Here is an 18411-nt window from a genome sequence, read left to right as displayed (position 1 = left end):
AACAACCTTTTTAATTTGATTTTTTATTTCCTATTTCTTGTTTTAGGATTTTTAATGTTATTTCTTATTTCCTACTTCTTGTTTTTAATTATCGCTTTAACTAAGTGTGCTTAAACTCAATTTTTTTTTTACATTTCTAATAAATAGATTACTATTAATTAATTGTTTGTAACTGTGTTTTAACGAAATACATATTAATAATATGATTGATTTGAAAAAGTTGAGTTTATTTTTTCGAATGTAACTCAAACCCTGGCCCTTCATATCTACCATCAATTTGTTTTAACGATAATTATTTGACTTTTTATTTATCAATTATGTGATTACATAACAGGATTTACAAATATAAATTTATTCATTTTTGTTGGATAATTTTCTTAATATACAATAAAACTTTTTTACCCCTCTTTTTCCATATAGAAATAATTGGCATATGTGATTTCAAATAAATATTAAACAATTTAGGTTATCAATTTTTTTCTTGAGATTTTTGCCGAAACTTTAACCTCCAAAATTTGTCCCCCCGAATTATAAATCCTGGCTCCGCCACTGCCCCCAGGAACAAACGATGAATGGCTACCCGATTCGGCCCAATACTGATCAACTTCGTAGTTCTCGTTTAGCTGACTGAACCAAGGACTGGGAGTTCTAACCAGGGGCTCACCAACTTCCATGTGAGCAGGTTCAACATCCATGTTCTGAAGTTCGTCTTCCTCCTCTCCGCTCTCAGCCTCATCATTTGTATACACATCATACACAGACAGTTCGTTATTCACAATATTTTGAAGATGAACTGGCACAATCTGAGACGGCGATGCTTGAACATCATCTTGCATGGGCGAATGACTATGTATTTGCACAGGTGAAGGTGTGACGGTGTTTGATGTCGAAGGCCCAACTTGGCCGGTCATTGCCACATATGCCCCCCCATGTACAGGTGAAGCTATATGAGAACTAAACGGCATGTGAAATTGATCGTCGTGCATCATTCGACTGAAAGTTTCCATCCCAAATTCAGTTGATGGAATGTCGTGTGAGGGCACTTGGAAGGGCTCTGTGTTGTAACCGGAAGTATATGTAGATTGTTGTTCTGGCCGAGTACTTTGTTGGGTACATATAGGCACCATTTCTACATATATCTCAGTGGGAACACCCTTCATTGCAACAACGCTCCTTAGAGCTTTCACATGCTTATTCGTAGAAACCGGTAACACTTGAACCCCATTGCCGGTCTCAAACCTCATTTTAATGTGTACTTCAACATTCCTCGGGTCTGAACCAATACTACTATGAACCTCGTTCATCAAATCATTGATAGTCATATTCGGTTCAAGTGTTAGTGGTTCCGTATTTCCCCCACTATACTCGACACGGGGTCCATCAAACAGAATTTCACCTCCCCACCGGCATAACAAAACTACATTTTGTGCAGCCATATTCTACATAACCAAAACACATTTTAGGATTATTGAAATCTAGAGCGAGGTAAAACAGGTTGCCCACAAGCTAAGCACTAACTCCATTTATAAACTCTTAGTTTAGGTTGAAATGCAAAACGATTACTAACAAACTAAAATTGCAAACATTACACTAATATGAATTGATAGATAAATTATCAATAATGAAATAAGACTTTTCTCACCAATAACAACTTCACCATCAACAACTTCACCAATTTCAACAATTTCAACAATTTCATGAACAATTTCAACAATTTCAACCTAAACTATTTCAATAATTTCAACAATTTAAACTCTTCTCACCAATTTCAACCATTAACAATTTCAACATTTTCACCATCAACAACTTCACCAATGTCATGAACAATTTCATCAACAATGTACCACATCACCATCAATAATTATCAACAATGTACCGCATTTTCATTAATAATTAGCAACAATTTCATACAATTGACATGAATTAACCACAATTTAGAGCAATTACACTAAATTGAGTTTAGGGTTTACCACGAAATTGAGTGAGTGAGTGTGAGAGAAAGAAGGGCAGCAGCAGCAGTGGCGCAGCGGCGGCAGTAGCAGTGTGGGTGGTTGAGTGCGTTGGTGGTTTAGTGTGAGAGGGAGGAGGGAGTGCGTTGTTGTTGTTGTTGTTGTTTACTCTGCTGCTGAACTGAAACAAGACCAAAATTCATATACTCGCAAGAAACGCTGTCCCGGACAGCGTTTCATTTAAAAAAAAAGTAGCGATAAAACGCTGCCCCAGACAGCGTTTTATGTGCTACTGTTTTTTTTTTTTAATTTATTTCTTTTACATATCAAAAACTAAGAATTTTTTTTAAAAAAAAGTACAAAAGGTAAAACGCTGTCTGGGACAGCGTTTTACCAATTGATTTTTTTTTTTTTAAATCTAGGGATAAAACGCTGTCCGGGACAGCGTTTTACCCTGGAAGCTTAGTTTGGTAAATAGTTTTGCCACGCGTCCAAATTGGTTTATATTTTGCCAATTTGGCTCAATTTGGAAAAACGTTCTTGTGGATGAGGGCATACCACATAATACCTTTGATAAACCCGATCCAACACTTGGGGTTAAGAAAATTGTGACATACTACAAAATACCTTTTTAGAGGGCATGTCCCACTTTCTCAACACGAGAAACATCAATGTTTTCAACATGGCAAAATAATAAATAATAGCAACTTTATAAATATTTTATTCTTTTTTGTAACTGACTCATCCTCTCCCTTCTCCTTCAACCTTCCTTATCTTCTTCAACCTTTACCATCGTCAATAGCGAACGAATTGCAACACCATAATAAACATCATGTCCATCACCACCAACATCATGCCCAAAACCACCGACACCACAGCAAATCCTAACCCCGCCATCTCTGGCGGCTTCGCTGCCGAATTTAACAAAAATCCTAAAAATATATATACATATATATATATATATATACATATATATATATATAAATTAACACAAACTATTGGGTGCGGCAGTCCACACCCAATAGTTTGTGCGGCAGCCCAATAAGAAGCTCAATTTTCCTCAAGACTCTAACCTATCTAACAACACCATTAATGGAAGTATTCCTCAATCTTCAATTTTATCATCTTCTTCATCAAATCAACAATGGCAGGAGCAATCATCACAACAATCTTCTCTCTCCTTGTGGTCTCGATTTGGTGGTGGCAATTTGGTCGATTTTGTGGCAATTTGGTGCGATTTGGTGGCGATTAAATGGTGGCAATTCGGTGGCTCAATTGCGGGCTGAATGTGGAACGGTGGTGGCGATTTGGTACGATTGGTGGTGATTTGGTGTGTATGGGTTAACATGGGCAGTTTTGCACGGCTTGGAGTTCGGTGGTGTCTCAATTGCAGGCTGTGAGGGAGTGTATGAGGTGGCCTGGTAGGAGTTGCGGTTGCTATTGGTGGTGCGATTTGGTGTTGGTGAATTGGGGGAACAAGGGAGTTCGCTTGGTGGTGGTGGGTTGTGGTGGCAGCAAATACGGAGGAAGGTGAGTGAACTTTGTTGTGATGGTGGTGATGGTGGTAAGGGGCGGCGGCAGGGGCGGAGGAAGGAGAGAGAGTGTGGTTGTGTTGATGGTGGGTGGGGGCTGTATAGGATTAGAAGAGAGAGAAAGAATGCATGGGGAAGAGAGAAATTGCCATTTTGTGAAGAAGACAACATCATATCAGCCAACAATACGTTGTACGAAGTATGTTGTTAATTATATAAGATAACAAATGACTCATATCAGCTAATAAAAATAACATATAAGCCAACTGATGTCTGATATCAGTCAATATTAGAGATGTATCAGACATTAATAAACGTATCAGTCAACAAAAGAAACCTATGAGCCAACAAAAGAAACCTATCAGCCAACAAAAGGAATATATCAGCCAACAAACGGTACGAATAAGCCAACAGAAGGAACATATCAACCAACAAAATGATGAAATCAGCAAACAAAAACAACAAGTAAGCCAACAAAATAAACATATCAGCCAACAAAATGAAACATATAACCCAACAATTAAAATATACCTATTAGCCAACAAAATAAAGATATCAGCCAACTAAAGAAACATATCAGTCAACTGATGTCTAATAGCAGCCAACAAAAGGAACATATGAAAAAAAAAAAAAAAACATATCAGCCAACAAAAGGAATATATTAGCCAACATAAAAATCATATCAACCAACAAATGAAACATATTAGCCAACAAGTAAAATATATCAGCCAGCAGTCCGTACCCAATACCTTCTCATAAATTAAGGGCATGATTAACCTAAATGGTACGTGTTTGTTATTATTTGTGAGTTTTCCGTCTATTGTTAAAGAATTCTTCGATCTCCAAACTCCATTGTTGGAGGAGAGAGAGTAATGAGTATGGGGTTTTTAGTTTTTCTAAAATGACACATATATTCTTGGTTGTTTGAGCAAAAATACCCCTTTTGGTTTAGACAATGAGTGCATACAAAAATTGGTCCAACGTGGAGATTGTTGGGCGTGATCCAACATTTCTAGGCCATTGCCTGTTGGTGGAATGTATGTATGTACATGCATATATTGTAAGCGGATTAATCAAGCAAGGTTAATTCTTGGTCATAATGCAAGAACATTCTAGGGAACACTTGAAATTGGAAGCAACTAAAGGTACGTAATGGCTCCTGAGATTTCTGGAACATTATAGTTACAAAAAATGTGAATGGAGTTCTAGAATTTTCTAGCCATTTCTTTCCTTCACCATCTTCGACTATAAGTATTGGTGTTTGGACATCATTGTAGGAACAATCCACCCACATCCTCCAATATTACCCCAAGAATCCAATCCTCTTATCCTACACTCTAAAAGTTTCTTCTATATAATATTACAGCTTAGAAAAAATTAACATGGAAACCAAATACTCCATCCGTTTTTTTTTATTTTTTATTTGCATCACTTGGGAATGCATGGAGTCTTAGGAGAGTAATATAATATTGTGAGTGAGTTAATAAATTATTATAGTAAAAGTAAGATGGGGACCATGAAAGAGAAAGTACGTGAAAGAGAATAGATATTTTTATTATTTAAGTGAAGACCATGGAAGAGAGAAAACTGTTAAAATAATTTGAGTGGGGTTTAAAGTAAGAGAGAGAAATGATAAAATATAGTATAAATTTATTAAATATAGAAGTGATGCATTTAAAAAAAAAACACCCATAAAAGGAAAGTGATGCAAAAAAAAAAAAATGGATGGAGTAACTGATAACTTCATAAGATTTCAGTGTTACTAACCTAGCTTTTGACTTAAAAGCCTAACAAAGTTACATATTACCTAAATATACATCTAGCCTATTGCATATTGCCTCAAATCACATAAATTTTATACTTTTACAAATAAGACAATTCTGCGTTAACATTTTGAGATGCAAAATAACTTATACAGCCGGTAAAGGACATCATTCATGCCACCAGTCTCTTTATTTTGTGCTGCATAATGTCGTTCTATAGTGTATTGCTTTACTACATTCGGAACACGAATATAAAAGTAATTAGCTATTAACGTGACCATGTGTAGGGTTTGAGTGTTATTAGCGAAGTTATACTGATCCAAGAAGCCTGCCATAATCTGTCAATGATACAAACAGTGGTACATCATTAAGAAGGGATTAAAGAAAAGAATTTATATCATCTTTTGAACTTAGACTAACACACAATCCGTACCTTGTGGATAGTGTAGTACGGTGCCCAAACATATTGCAAAGCTTCATAATGGCTTTTTATAGTGAACAAGTTGTTGAGTTAAAATCCTTAAGTGGATCAAGGTTAATCCTCTAGTTTGGTTGGATGTTTTCCTTGTATAATCTGCGTGTTTGATTTTGAGTTCCTTTATGCTTCCGTTTTGTTTTAAAAAATCAGTCACTTAGTAAGAGCAAGATTAGCCTTATCTAGTCTTAAATTTTTTTTTTTTCCCATACCACATCATATTTTAATAATTTTTAATATTTTATAATTATGTTAAGACTCTATAAAATTCAAGATCTTCATTCCTCAGACTCATTTAAGATTTCTCAAATATACGTACTATTTTTATTTTCCTTTTTTATATAAGATATTTTAATAATATAACTTACAATGGTGTTTGTAAGTTACGTATCTTACATACGCACATAGCTGAAAAATAATATCAAACCACTAATAGATACAAAATTATAAATAATAATGAAATTACATAAATATTGTGATCGATATATATACATAATACCATAGACGTAAAATTTACATTTTTTTATAACTTAAATTTGTTGATGAAAATAATAGCAAATAATAGAATACCTTAGATTAAAATACAACAAAAAATAGCAAATAAAGGAATACTTTATATTAAAAAACAACAAAAAAATTTATCTATAAAAATAAATACAACAGTCAATTGCAATTAAATTTACACTATACATTTTTTTCAATAAAATAAAATTAAATTCTTATTAACGATAATATTTTTCAGAAAAAAAAAAGTTGTGCTTTGGCATACATTTATAGGCAAAATACAGTGTATAAAGTATTAAAATGAGTCTTAAGTTGGGTCTTGAATTTTCAAGACTCCATTCAAGACTTTGTTAAGTCTTTGCTTCATAAATGCATAAATTTTGTAAAGTCTTGTGCTGAGACGATTTAAAAGTGATTTGCTAATATCATGTATAGTCTTAAGACGACCTAGGGCTAATCTTGTCTAACTACTACAATTCATCCCCTCTTGTTGTTATTCATCTGAATTATCAATTGCTCGCATAGGAGGGATTAAAAAAAAAATCAAATGGTTTATCGAATTTTCTCTATGAGCTTAAAAACCAACTTCATGAAGAGCTAGCCTTTATTCCCTTCATAATTTCAAGGGATGGTTGTGGAAGGGGATATAAACAAATCTTATTTTTCACAAATCGATTTTTGTTAGAAAAGAAAATCAGAATTAAAACAACTACATACCTTATCTCGAGTTCCGAATAGTTTATTATAAACTATTCCTTTATGACTTGGACGTACATCTACAATATTTTCAAACACGGCAAGAGGAGTAAGAGTCCAAAACAACTGTTTCAGTCCGGCATATAATATTGGATACTTGTTTTTGAAAGTGTGAAAAGATCTGGAAATTTTCATCTCCTAAAAGAGAGGGGACAATAAAGAAAGAATCTATGCGCAGTTGCACTCAAGTAATGCCCTTTACCATGAATTGCAAAAATTCAAATATTTAAACTCATTTTTAACACGTTTACAATATAATTCGGTGAACTATTTGTGTAATTATCCTCAGATAATTAGTAACGAAATTAGCATTAATGTCATAACAACATTTATGCATGTAGTTATATACAATGGTGAATCCAGCATTTTTTAATAAGTGGGTTCAAATAACATAAAAATTTATACTAAAATTATTCATAAATTAACAAATTACGTGAAACTACCTATATATTATATAAAATTAGGTGTATTAATACGAAGTAAATGTTAGATTACTCATAATTTTTATATTATCTTTTTCATATGAAATAATTTAATGTTAAGTAAATCATTTTTAAAAAAAAATTTAACAATTTTTTTTAAAGAAAAAAATAAAAATAAGTGGATCAATTGACCCCATAACTTTGACCTTAGATCCACCTTTTATCATCACACTATTATAGACTCACATAATTAATGATATGATTTAAAAATACACATATAATTAAATTCTTTCATCCCTCCACATCATTTAATTTACATAGTCATTACTAATTTCGGAAAGGTTAAATAATAATATGACATGAATTTATAATCATCGCCATTGTTAAATTCTCATACCCTCCCATCACTTAATTTAACATAGCCATTACTTATTTTAGAAGGGTGACATTACATTTCCTATTTAAACTTAATTGCATAATTATTGATATAACATGAATTTACAATCATCGCCATTGTTAAACTCTTTCATCCCACCACATCACTTAATTAACATTGCCATAACTAATTACAGAAAGGTAGCATAATTATGGACTTCCTAACATATACGTGACTATTAATTCCGTACAAAGAAATTATATGACATGTTCACATCCCTTAAACTGTCAAACACATATATTCATCACCCAAAAGTTGGTAAAATCTATAGAAATATATGAACAGGATAAAAAAAAAAAAAAAAAAAAAAAAAAAAAACTATAATTACTCGGAACAATTCCAATGAAACAAAAATCAAATTCATCACAATCTAAAATTGCAACAAAGTTAACCCATTACAGCAAAACAATCAATCATCCAAACCCACAAAATAATTTCCACATTAACAATTAAGCAATTAATAATAGGGGAGAATCGAGGCTTAAGAGTGGAAAAGGATTTTGAAAGGTTGGAATTAAAAAGTGGTGGGCATCTTAATCCTCCAGCTACTTGCTGTGTTAAAGCCGCCATTGTTATTGTTCTTTTGAGCTTCTTCTTCTTTCTCTTCTTCCTCTGCTACTGTTGTTGTTGTTGAGATACGCAGATAAGGGAGTGAGTAGAGAGAAGATGGGGTTAATATGGTGAAGCCCAGAAGATAGATGGGTGTTAAGAGATTTTCTGAGTATAACATTTTTTGTGAGATAAAGCTCTGAGCTTTAAGTGAGATAAGATTAGCGATTGGACCTGTGATATCATTCACCTACAAATCTAGTCTCAAAAGTGACTTCAAAGATCGAAAAACATTGTAGAATATTACCTTTGGCGATCTGGTTGGGAGGAGTAACAGTGATGGGAATGTGAGAGGCATAGGAAGCCATTGATGATCGAAAATGGAGTAAACAAATAGGAGAGAGATAAATTTAGCAAAGGAATAAAATAGAGGTGATCAAAAAATCAGGCCGGGTTTTTCGGGTCCAAGTTTAGTTTAACTAAAAAATGTATTTTTAGGCTCGTTTAAACCCGCCTTATTTTCAGGTTCGATCGGACAAGGTTAGTGGGCCGGGCCGATATTGAGCACCTTTAGAATAAAATAAAAGGAAAAGTGAAAACAAACGTATTTGTATCTTTTTGAGGGCAAAAAAGTCCAAACACCGTATATAAGCAAAGTGTAGGTCATTTTCGAGGGCAAATACGGCAGAACACTATAGATAAGAAAAGCTTTACTTGAGGCAATCCTTATTGGTTAGGGATAATATTTTGATATATACATATACCCCTTACCTTTTTTAGTTGATTTATTGTTTTAACTTTTTGTTTTTTTTTTTTTTTGGTGTTTAGAGAGCCACAAGGGCAAGTGATGAGAATTGATCTCAAGATCTTTTGGAATTGAGAGGAAAGTTCTAACCACTTGAGCTATCCCTCACTCTCATTTATTGTTTTACTTTAGAGATCATTCACAAACCGTACTTTAAACTTGTTTTTGTGATCTATAGTTATGATAAAACATAGCAGATGTGATGTCTCAACATATAATTTTAAGGATAGTCAATATTAACAACTGAACTTGTTCTAATACTACGTAAAAGAAAATTATCAACCAAAAAGTACAAGGACCTTAAGAAAAACACAAGCATAAGGCTGTTTGTAGTTGGATGTTCTTTCAATTAGATTGTTCTTTTTTATTTTATTCTTTTTTATGTTGGGTTGATAAGTTGATTGTTGTTTATGATCTTTATCATGCTTTTGAAAGTTGATGTTATTTTTGCTTACCGTATTAAATTAGTTTTTTCTTTTACTATTTATATGGGTATAATTGTTTTCCTCCATATGTTCATTTGATCAATGTATTTTCAATTGTGTTCTTTACTCCATGTGTCTCTAAATAATTGACACAATCAAACTGTGCATACATGTCGATATACAAGTTTGATTTTATTTTATTTTTATACACAATCGAACTCCTTTGAAGAAGAAGTTCCAGCCAATATATCTCAATGCTCGAAACTAGAGACACTTTGTCTTGGAAATAACCATTTAACAGGAAGCATTCCTCGTGAACTTAGCCGTCTGTCAAACTTGAATAACTTGTTACTGCACGAAAATCGATTCACAGGGGACCTCCTTAATACAGTTGTAACGAACATGACTTCGTTAAGCTTGTTGTCTGCAGCTGTCAATTCTTTTGAAGGAAGCATCCCTGACAACATTGGAAGTGTTTTAACAAATTTAGTTTACATCAGTCTTGCACAAAATGAGATTTCAGGTACTATTCCTTCGTCGTTTTACAACCTTTCATCTCTCTATGTTGTTGATTTGGACCTTAATAGACTAGAAGGCACTCTTCCATTCGATATTGGGTTTCGACTTCCTCAGCTTAAATACTTTAAAATAAGTGGAAACTTTTTCCATGGAACTCTTCCTCTGTCTCTTTCTAACCTTACTCAGCTTAAAGGTCTTGCACTTTATTCTTAGATTCCTAGATATCTCCTTACTCATCTGGGGATGGGAGAACCTGATGATCTGAGTTTTGTACAAACTCTTGTTAACTGTAGTCAGTTAAGTGTGTTAGAATGTGGTTCTAACAGATTTGGTGGGAGTCTGCCGCGCTTTCTTGGTAATCTGTCAACAGAAATTACTGTGATTGATTTTCAACAAAACAAAATAACTGGAACCATTCCAACTGAATTGTTCAACCTCATTAACTTACAAAGACTAGGATTGTTAGACAATGAACTAACAGGACATCTTCCACTTGAGATTGAAAATCTTAGCAAATTAGAAGTCTTTTCCTGTAGTAACAATCACCTCATTGGAGATATTCCTTATTCATTAGGAAATTTATCGCGGTTGAGTGGGTTATATATGCATAACAATAGCTTTGAAGGAGCTATTCCCTCGAGTATAGGAGAGTGCACATATTTATTATACTTGTCACTTTCAGAAAACAACCTCAGTGGGCCTGTATCTTCTCATCTGTTCCATGCTTCAATGTTATCCGAACTTTATTTGGATCAAAATCATCTGCAAGGAGTCTTCCCTGTGGAGATTTGTCAGTTGAGGAATTTAGTGGTGTTAGACATAACAAGAAACGCGTTCTCAGGAAAGGTTCCATCTAGCCTTGCTAGTTGCATTGACCTTCTTGAACTTCAAATGGGAGAAAACTTCTTTACTGGTTCGATTCCTCAATCTTTCCAGTATCTAACTAGTATCCAGCACTTGAATTTATCTCATAACAGACTGTCAGGCCAAATTCCGGATTTCTTGTCTAATTTTTCATTACTAGGATTAGATGTATCTTTTAATAATTTAGAGGGAGAGGTTCCGAGAAGAGGAGTTTTCACAAATATAAGTGCTGTGACAACTTTGGGAAATAAAAAGCTTTGTGGAGGGATTCCTGAGATTCATTTGCCAAAATGTTCAACCAATACTACCTTGGCAAGAGGGTCTAAAAGGAGGGGTAGACTCTCTGTTGCTGTGACCCTGATTATCGCGGTAGCTTCATTAGTTGTTGGTGTGTCGATAATCTCAGCAATATATTTCCTGATGTGTATTAGGAATAAAAAGAACAAGCTATCTCAGGGATCATTGTTGAACTTGAAGGAGCCTTTCTCAAAAGTATCTTATAATATGCTTCTGAAGGCAACTGACAGATTTTCGGAAGCAAACTTAATAGGTGCAGGCGGTTTTGGTTCTGTTTATAAAGGAGTCCTTGATCCAGAAAACAGCATGGTTGTAGCCATTAAGGTTATCAGCCTTGAACAGAAAGGAGCGAGGAAGAGTTTCATGGCAGAGTGTGAAGCATTGAAAAATATCCGTCATAGGAACCTGCTTAAGATTGTCACTGCTTGCTCGAGTACTGACTTCCAAGGGAATGATTTTAAGGCATTAATTTACGAGTTCATGCCAAATGGAAACCTTAGACAATGGATTCACATTGAACAACATACGAAACCTCTAAGCCTCCTCCAAAGATTGAAAATTGCCATCGATGTTGCTTGTGCACTTGATTATCTGCACAACAGTTGTGATGTTCCTATAATCCATTGTGACCTCAAACCAAGCAACATTCTTCTTGACAGTGACATGGTTGCCCATGTTGGAGACTTCGGGTTAGCTACATTTCACTCGGACGCAAGGACTTATAATAGCAATTCAGTTGCAGTTAAAGGGACAATTGGATATGCTGCTCCAGGTAACTACACTACTTCTTTTAAGGCCATTCTGTTTAATTTAGGCGAAAAAAGAGTTTTGATGTGCAAATTACTTCACTAGAGTAAAAATCAGTAAAGGAAAACTTAGCATTTTTCAGAAGTTATTATTATTATTTTTACTGATCTGACTTTTGAAACATTCTGTTTTGGATAGAGTATGGCCTAGGAAGTGTGGTATCAAAGGAAGGTGACATGTACAGCTATGGCATCTTGTTGATAGAAATGATGAGCACTATATATTCCACAAATAGGATGTTCGAGGGAGATTTAGACCTTCATAAGTATGCAAAATCAGCATTGTCTGACCAATTAACAGAGATTATCGACCCAAAGCTTTTTGATGATAATGTTGTTGCAAGCAGTGGAAGTCAATATGTAGCTTTGGCACGATATGACTGTTATGTTAAATGTGTATGGTCTGTCATTGACATCGGCGTGAAGTGTTCTGTGGAATCACCTCAAGATCGAATGAGAATCGAGGATACCATTAGAGGGCTAAAAATAACACAGGAGATGTTCCTAAAAGAGCTAAGCGTCGTTGAAGCAATGCATTTTTAAGGTTTCTATGCTGCACTTGTTGAAATTTTAGGCTCTTACAGTCTGCAGGAATATGTGCTAGGTAGCTGAAAGATATGAGGCTCTTACATACAAAAATGTTAAAATAGAATTATGTGGAGATATGATAATTATGTAATGTTATGATTTGCATAGGATAGAATATAGCATTATTTGATCTTAGCCAGAATATTTCCTAAGGTCATCATATCTTTGTACTCTATTTATAGTCTTTGCCATCACAACAATGAATCGTTTTGCCTCACAATAACAAAGCTCAAAGTGTTCTTGTTCTCAATTATAAACTTTGTTACTTAACAATTTAAGGATGTTTTTCTGATACTTTCTAGTTTTACAAGGCTAAAATTGATTTAAGATTTTCTTTCCAAGTTTTCTGAGATCAGAATTGGCCCTTAGGGGAAAAAAAAACACTACATCTGATCTTAAAAAAGATACAGAATAATATGTTTCTTTTCTCCGTTTTTATTTAGCTGCGACAGTTTAACTTTTACACTATTCATGCACTCATTAATATAGAAATAAAATGGACACTAAAGTCAGATGTATTAAGTAGTCTTGCCAACAGAAAGAACATATGTAATAATTAAGGACTCGTTTTTATGTTGGGTTGATAAGTTGATTGTTGTTTATGATCTTTGTCATGCTTTTGAAAGTTGATGTCATTTTTGCTTACCGTATTAAATTAGTTTTTTCTTTTACTATTTATACAGGTATAATTGTTTTCCTCCATATGTTCATTTGATCAATGTATTTTCAATTGTGTTTTTTACTCCATGTGTCTCTAAATAATTGACACAATCAAACTGTGCATACATGCCGGTATGCAAGTTTGATTTTATTTTTATATAAATAAATATTAATAAAAGTTATTAAAAAAATTATATTATAAAACTTTAAATCAATACCTATCTAACAATATATTTCATGATAAATATGCATTTATTACGTTAGTAAAAAATTATAGTCAAAGTTAATGTATGAATAGGAAAAAAAAAAAAAAAAAAAAAAAGATCAACGTGTCAATTATATTGTTCCATTATATTGTTGGTAAAGCATGATGTAGCAGTTCAGTGAGATTAGTAGTGCCTGAACTTTACCTGAGGTATGATTGCACAAAGAAGGTTGCACGGCCTGGGTCTTCTTCAGGTATGAACATATCCGAGCTGAGTCCCGAGCGCCCTAACCTATATATTAGCTTCTCTATATGTTTATGGCTCTGCAAGTTGATGCATAATCTATATATGACGGTAGACCTTTTCAAGTTGGTTTTTTTGTTCCTTCTTCTTTTCCTGTTTGTTTGGTGTTGACTGTTTTTTGGTGGCTGCAGATGCTACATTAAGCTGTTCGATGCCCCCTCCAAGTCAGCAACTGAAGAAGATGAGGAGATGTCAAAATTGCTTCCTGCTCAGAAAAAGAAAATGAGGCAAAAGCAGAGGAAGGCAGAAGCCCGAGCTAAGAAAGTACGTGTCATTTTCTTAATGATGATCGTGGATCCTTCCTGTCCATTGAATGTCAATCTAATTTCTGCCTAATTTCAGGAGGCAGAAAGTAAAAATGAGGAAGCAACTGCAAGCAATGTCTCGAAATCTGGAAAAAAACATGTTAAAGCAGTGGATCCTGATCCTCATGGAGAGAAACTTTTGCAGGCTTTGATAATTTTTTTTTTTTAATTTTTTTTTAATATTTTAATTTTTTAATTTTATGTTTGTTTGTTTTTTTGTTTGAAGGCTGTAAAGAATTTGTTGAGGTTGGATGCTGAAAACCCAGATTCACATCGCTGTTTGGTATGCTCTTTTCTCATTCTGTTTGGCTGTTCCTTTCATTTTCCATATCATGGTTTGTGTCGGTGGGTGTCTTTGTCCTTCTGATTATCGGATTGGTTGAGTGCTGAAGTTTTTTGCTTAATTACAGGTAAGATTTTTCAACAAGGTGAGCTCTATGCCTGCTCCTGCCTCTGATGCCGAGCAGCTTGTCTGGAATGTCTTAGAAGCAGAGCGTCAATCTATAAGGTTTCTAAGTTGTTTGTATTGCCGTATATAAGTTCTTTCAATTTATCCTTATTCGTTCTAATTGCTTCATTGCTTTCTAATGCAGTCAAGTGCATGAAAAATCTCTGATGGATGCAAACATGTCGTTCTTGACGAAGCATAAAGGTGCTTTCTTGGAAATATTTGGCTCTTGCTCTCGTTTCCTGTGTTTTGGACCTTTTGGCAATATGTTCTGACATCTATTATACTGCAGATTCCTTGATGCACAGAGCAGCAGTTGCAGAAATGCTTTGTCTTTTGGATCCAAGTAAAAAGTCTGAGGCTGTTAAGTTGATTGAAGAATCATCAGATGACGTGTTTTCGATGTAATATGATCTCATCTGATATTATAAATGCTGTTTTGAGTGCCAATATTATTCTCTCAATCTCAATTAACTCGCTCCATTTGAATTTTCAAAGTTAAACTCGTGAATTTTTGATTATATGTTTTCTTTCACTGCCAGATAAGAAAAAGCATTATCACGTGTGATCTTGTTAGATTTGTTTCAATGTAAACTTTTAATTACTATTTTTATCATTTCATGTGTGTTAAAAGACCGTGAAGCAGATAACATAATTTGAAATGAAGGGAGTACTGTTTTTGATCTTTCTATGCTGATGTTGAAACTTAATATTCTTACAGAAAAATGGAGCTTTCGGCCGTGTTGGGCAGTGGAAGCTTAAGGACTGTGTTGCCGTTCACAAACTCTTGGAAAGTGTTTTGGTTGATAATGATGCTGCATCCAGTAAGTATTTTGTGGCCTTTCTAGTATTATTGCCTGTCTTGACAAAAAGTAAATTGACTGTATTGGCAAATTTTTCATGAGCAGTTTTGTAAAGAATCTTGGTGAATTTTGTCTACTGGAAACATGCTTGATCTGCTGCTTTAACAGTTACCACTGTGATGCTATTCTTACTAAAACTTTATAGGCTAGGTCCTCTAGTCAATAGCTGTAAGCTCTGTGCCGTCTGATTTGGGCAAAATTTTTACTTAAACTAGGTTAGATTTCGTGCCATTCACGATAATTTTCAATAACTATTCTTTAATTAACACTATATTTAATTATAAAAAGTTAAATCCATTAAGTTATTACTTCATAAAATTAATTTGTTATGAAAGAGTCTATTATTACCAAAATAGATATTGTAAAATACGCATGTATGTATATTTATATATATTTTCTTCTTGTTAACCAAATGAATATCTTAACAATATGTATTTAACCCGTAAATGGATTCATCTTTCTTCTGATTCGGGTCTGGTTGGGATATGTGTATTGTCAATTAGCTGTCACATTAATTTTTGTGCTAGGCCGGGTTGGAATATTGTGGGTTTGGCACATGCGTACAGTTCTGGTTTGTGTAGGGATATTTGGATTATCTTTTCAAGTCAGTTTTTCCACAGGCGTCACATATCTGTACATGTGTAACCTAATTTATCATCTCGTGAAGTCGTGAGCTTAGATTTTTTGCCTGTCACGGGGTATGAGTTGAATGTGACTGATTGTTTTTATTTTCGTGGTCAAATTTATTAATCTTCAACATGCTATCTAAATCTTGCAGGATGGAAGACACGATGTGCCGAATTTTTTCCTCATTCTGTGTATTTTGAAGGCTGCAAGAGCTCTGCTGTCTCAAATGCCTGTTTAAACATGACTTGGGTCAGAATGTCGGAGAGGAAAAGGGGGTCGTGTTCCCGTGGAGTCAAAGACAATCTATTCCCGGCTGATTTGCATGTCATACTCAGGTTATTGAACCATCAGAAGAAGGTCCGGGCTCTCATGTGCGAGTCATGCACCACACAATTATCAATGTGCTTTGCAAATGTGTATAATTAGGTCCATTATGACTAGGATTTTTTCATTTTTTGCCCCTCAAGATGTGCTTTCAATGAGATCCTTGCTTTTGGGTTATGATGATGATTGCATACTCCACATTTGGAGTTTGATTCTTCTTTTCAAGGAACTCGGGAGGGTTACAGGAGTTTTTGGATTACAGGGTTCCTTTTTGTGATCAAAGAATAGATGGAGATGAACTGCTCCAAATTGTTGTATTGCTTTTCAGATATTCTAAATTATCTTTTTTGTATAAACGCCAATCCATGTGAAAAATTTTGGTCAATTCTATAATCTTAGTAGAATTCTTATTTAGGTTTGTGCTTGTTTCATGCCTTTTTCACTGGCGGTTGTTGCATTCGGCTTTCTTCATTAGTCGTACTAGCTAATTATTCATATTAGTTATAAGCTCAATCTTCTTCTGCTTGAACGCCTTAATTTCATTAGTGGGCTGGTTACATGAACCAAAATGAGGACTTTCCATGAGGTCACCCATCCTAATACTACTCTCATTGTGGCTTAAATGATGTGACAAAGTTTTACATTGGTTGTCACTGATCTACCGTAACAACCCTCCTTTATCCACCTGACAGTGGGTTTCCCACTGGCGGAGTTAATTCAATCATATTAGTAAAAAAAGGATATTTTCTTGCTGAGCCCCTTAGTCTTCTTTTGAGGTTAGTTAGTACTTTTTCCATTTCTTTTTAGTTGACATGTTTCAATAGTCACGTTTGTCAATGCATAATTTCAACCAGTAATATCTTTAATTACCGATAAACAAAAATTATAAAAAGTGATATTTTAAAAATATATATAATGACAAATCTAACAAGATCTCACACAACTATATTTTTCATTACGTATAAATTACAAAACATGGTCAAAGGGGAGTGAGTGAATAGTGCTAAAGTCAAAACGTGTCAATTAAAAAGAAATGGAGGAAGTACAAAGTATAAGAAATATTTATTTATGGGTAATGATATAAACATTAAATATACTTCCTAAAATGGAATTAAGTTTGAAATTCATGACAAATTCACGTGCATATTGGTGTGATTATGTTAATCTATCCTCAATATTTCTTTTTTAACTTCTTATTCATAGCCCTAAGGGCTATATTTATCATTTTTCCGTATTTATATAGAAACATAACTTAATTAATGCCAATTTGAGATTAAATATGATAAATAATAAATAATTAACTAATGACAAATTGCGGAGCAAAAATATAAACTCCGTGTGGACTAACTAATATCAGAGATAAATTGAATATGATAAACTATTTCAATATTGGTCAAGCTTTACTATTTCAATAATTTACATTTTATAATTTTCAGTCGGTGCTTTCAAAGCTTGCTTTACTTATGTGCTGAAATTAAGAAATTTTCACTCTAAGTAAATCAACTATTTCAACTTAACTAGGCACTAATATTCAAAAGGTTCTGCTTTCCTCGAAATCTCACTGAAAGTCTCACACTTGGCAGCAAAACTTTATTGAATAGGAAAACAGTTCTTAGTTAAATACTGACCCAAACTATGCCCAATTTAAACGTCTATTTGTCATATCTACAGAGATAAATACTGACTAATAATCCAATTAGTCAGCCCATTCTACACGCCTACACAGTATTGCATCTAGAAATGTACAATAGTTACCCTAGTAGTCAAGAGTCAACACATCTCCACACATTATTGTATCAAGTATCAAGTAATTACCCTACAATTACTTAGCATTTCGTCTTTCCTTGAGATTGGGAGACCATAAAAATGAGTATTATGTAAGTTACCAGGATAACCGTATCCGTGTATGTATATATATATATTCATTAATTCATATAAAATCATATACTGATATATACTCAGAAACCAGGAATAACTCATCAAGT

General features: G+C 33.9%; 2 protein-coding genes across 2 annotated transcripts; both read left to right on the top strand.

The window, feature by feature from the left end:
* Positions 1 to 10378: 10378 nt before the first annotated feature.
* Positions 10379 to 12645, top strand: LOC110698836 (putative receptor-like protein kinase At3g47110). Its single transcript, XM_021876355.1, has 2 exons — positions 10379 to 12068; positions 12242 to 12645. Exons 1-2 carry the CDS (start codon positions 10379 to 10381, stop codon positions 12643 to 12645), a joined length of 2094 nt encoding a protein of 697 aa, XP_021732047.1.
* A 1721-nt stretch (positions 12646 to 14366) lies between these two features.
* LOC110698734 (N-terminal acetyltransferase A complex auxiliary subunit NAA15-like) lies at positions 14367 to 16851 on the top strand. Its single transcript, XM_021876244.1, has 6 exons — positions 14367 to 14447; positions 14575 to 14672; positions 14758 to 14816; positions 14905 to 15016; positions 15336 to 15436; positions 16254 to 16851. Exons 2-6 carry the CDS (start codon positions 14602 to 14604, stop codon positions 16526 to 16528), a joined length of 618 nt encoding a protein of 205 aa, XP_021731936.1. The 5' UTR covers positions 14367 to 14447; positions 14575 to 14601; the 3' UTR covers positions 16529 to 16851.
* The last annotated feature ends 1560 nt before the right edge of the window (positions 16852 to 18411 follow it).

This window comes from Chenopodium quinoa, unplaced genomic scaffold (genome assembly GCF_001683475.1).
Source record: "Chenopodium quinoa cultivar QQ74 unplaced genomic scaffold, ASM168347v1, whole genome shotgun sequence".
NCBI lineage: Eukaryota > Viridiplantae > Streptophyta > Magnoliopsida > Caryophyllales > Amaranthaceae > Chenopodium > Chenopodium quinoa.
Note: the sequence above shows the minus strand (reverse complement) of the source record. Positions and strands in the feature narration are given on the sequence as shown.

What these genes read in the sequence shown, in the direction of transcription:
- LOC110698734 (XM_021876244.1), top strand. Translation starts at nt 14,602, where the DNA reads ATGCCTGCTCCTGCCTCTGATGCCGAGCAGCTTGTCTGGAATGTCTTA. An exon ending in GTTCTTGACGAAGCATAAAG is followed by an intron (nt 14,817 to 14,904) that starts GTGCTTTCTTGG and finishes ATTATACTGCAG; the next exon opens with ATTCCTTGATGCACAGAGCA. An exon ending in TGATAATGATGCTGCATCCA is followed by an intron (nt 15,437 to 16,253) that starts GTAAGTATTTTG and finishes TAAATCTTGCAG; the next exon opens with GATGGAAGACACGATGTGCC.
- LOC110698836 (XM_021876355.1), top strand. Translation starts at nt 10,379, where the DNA reads ATGGGAGAACCTGATGATCTGAGTTTTGTACAAACTCTTGTTAACTGT. An exon ending in AATTGGATATGCTGCTCCAG is followed by an intron (nt 12,069 to 12,241) that starts GTAACTACACTA and finishes TGTTTTGGATAG; the next exon opens with AGTATGGCCTAGGAAGTGTG.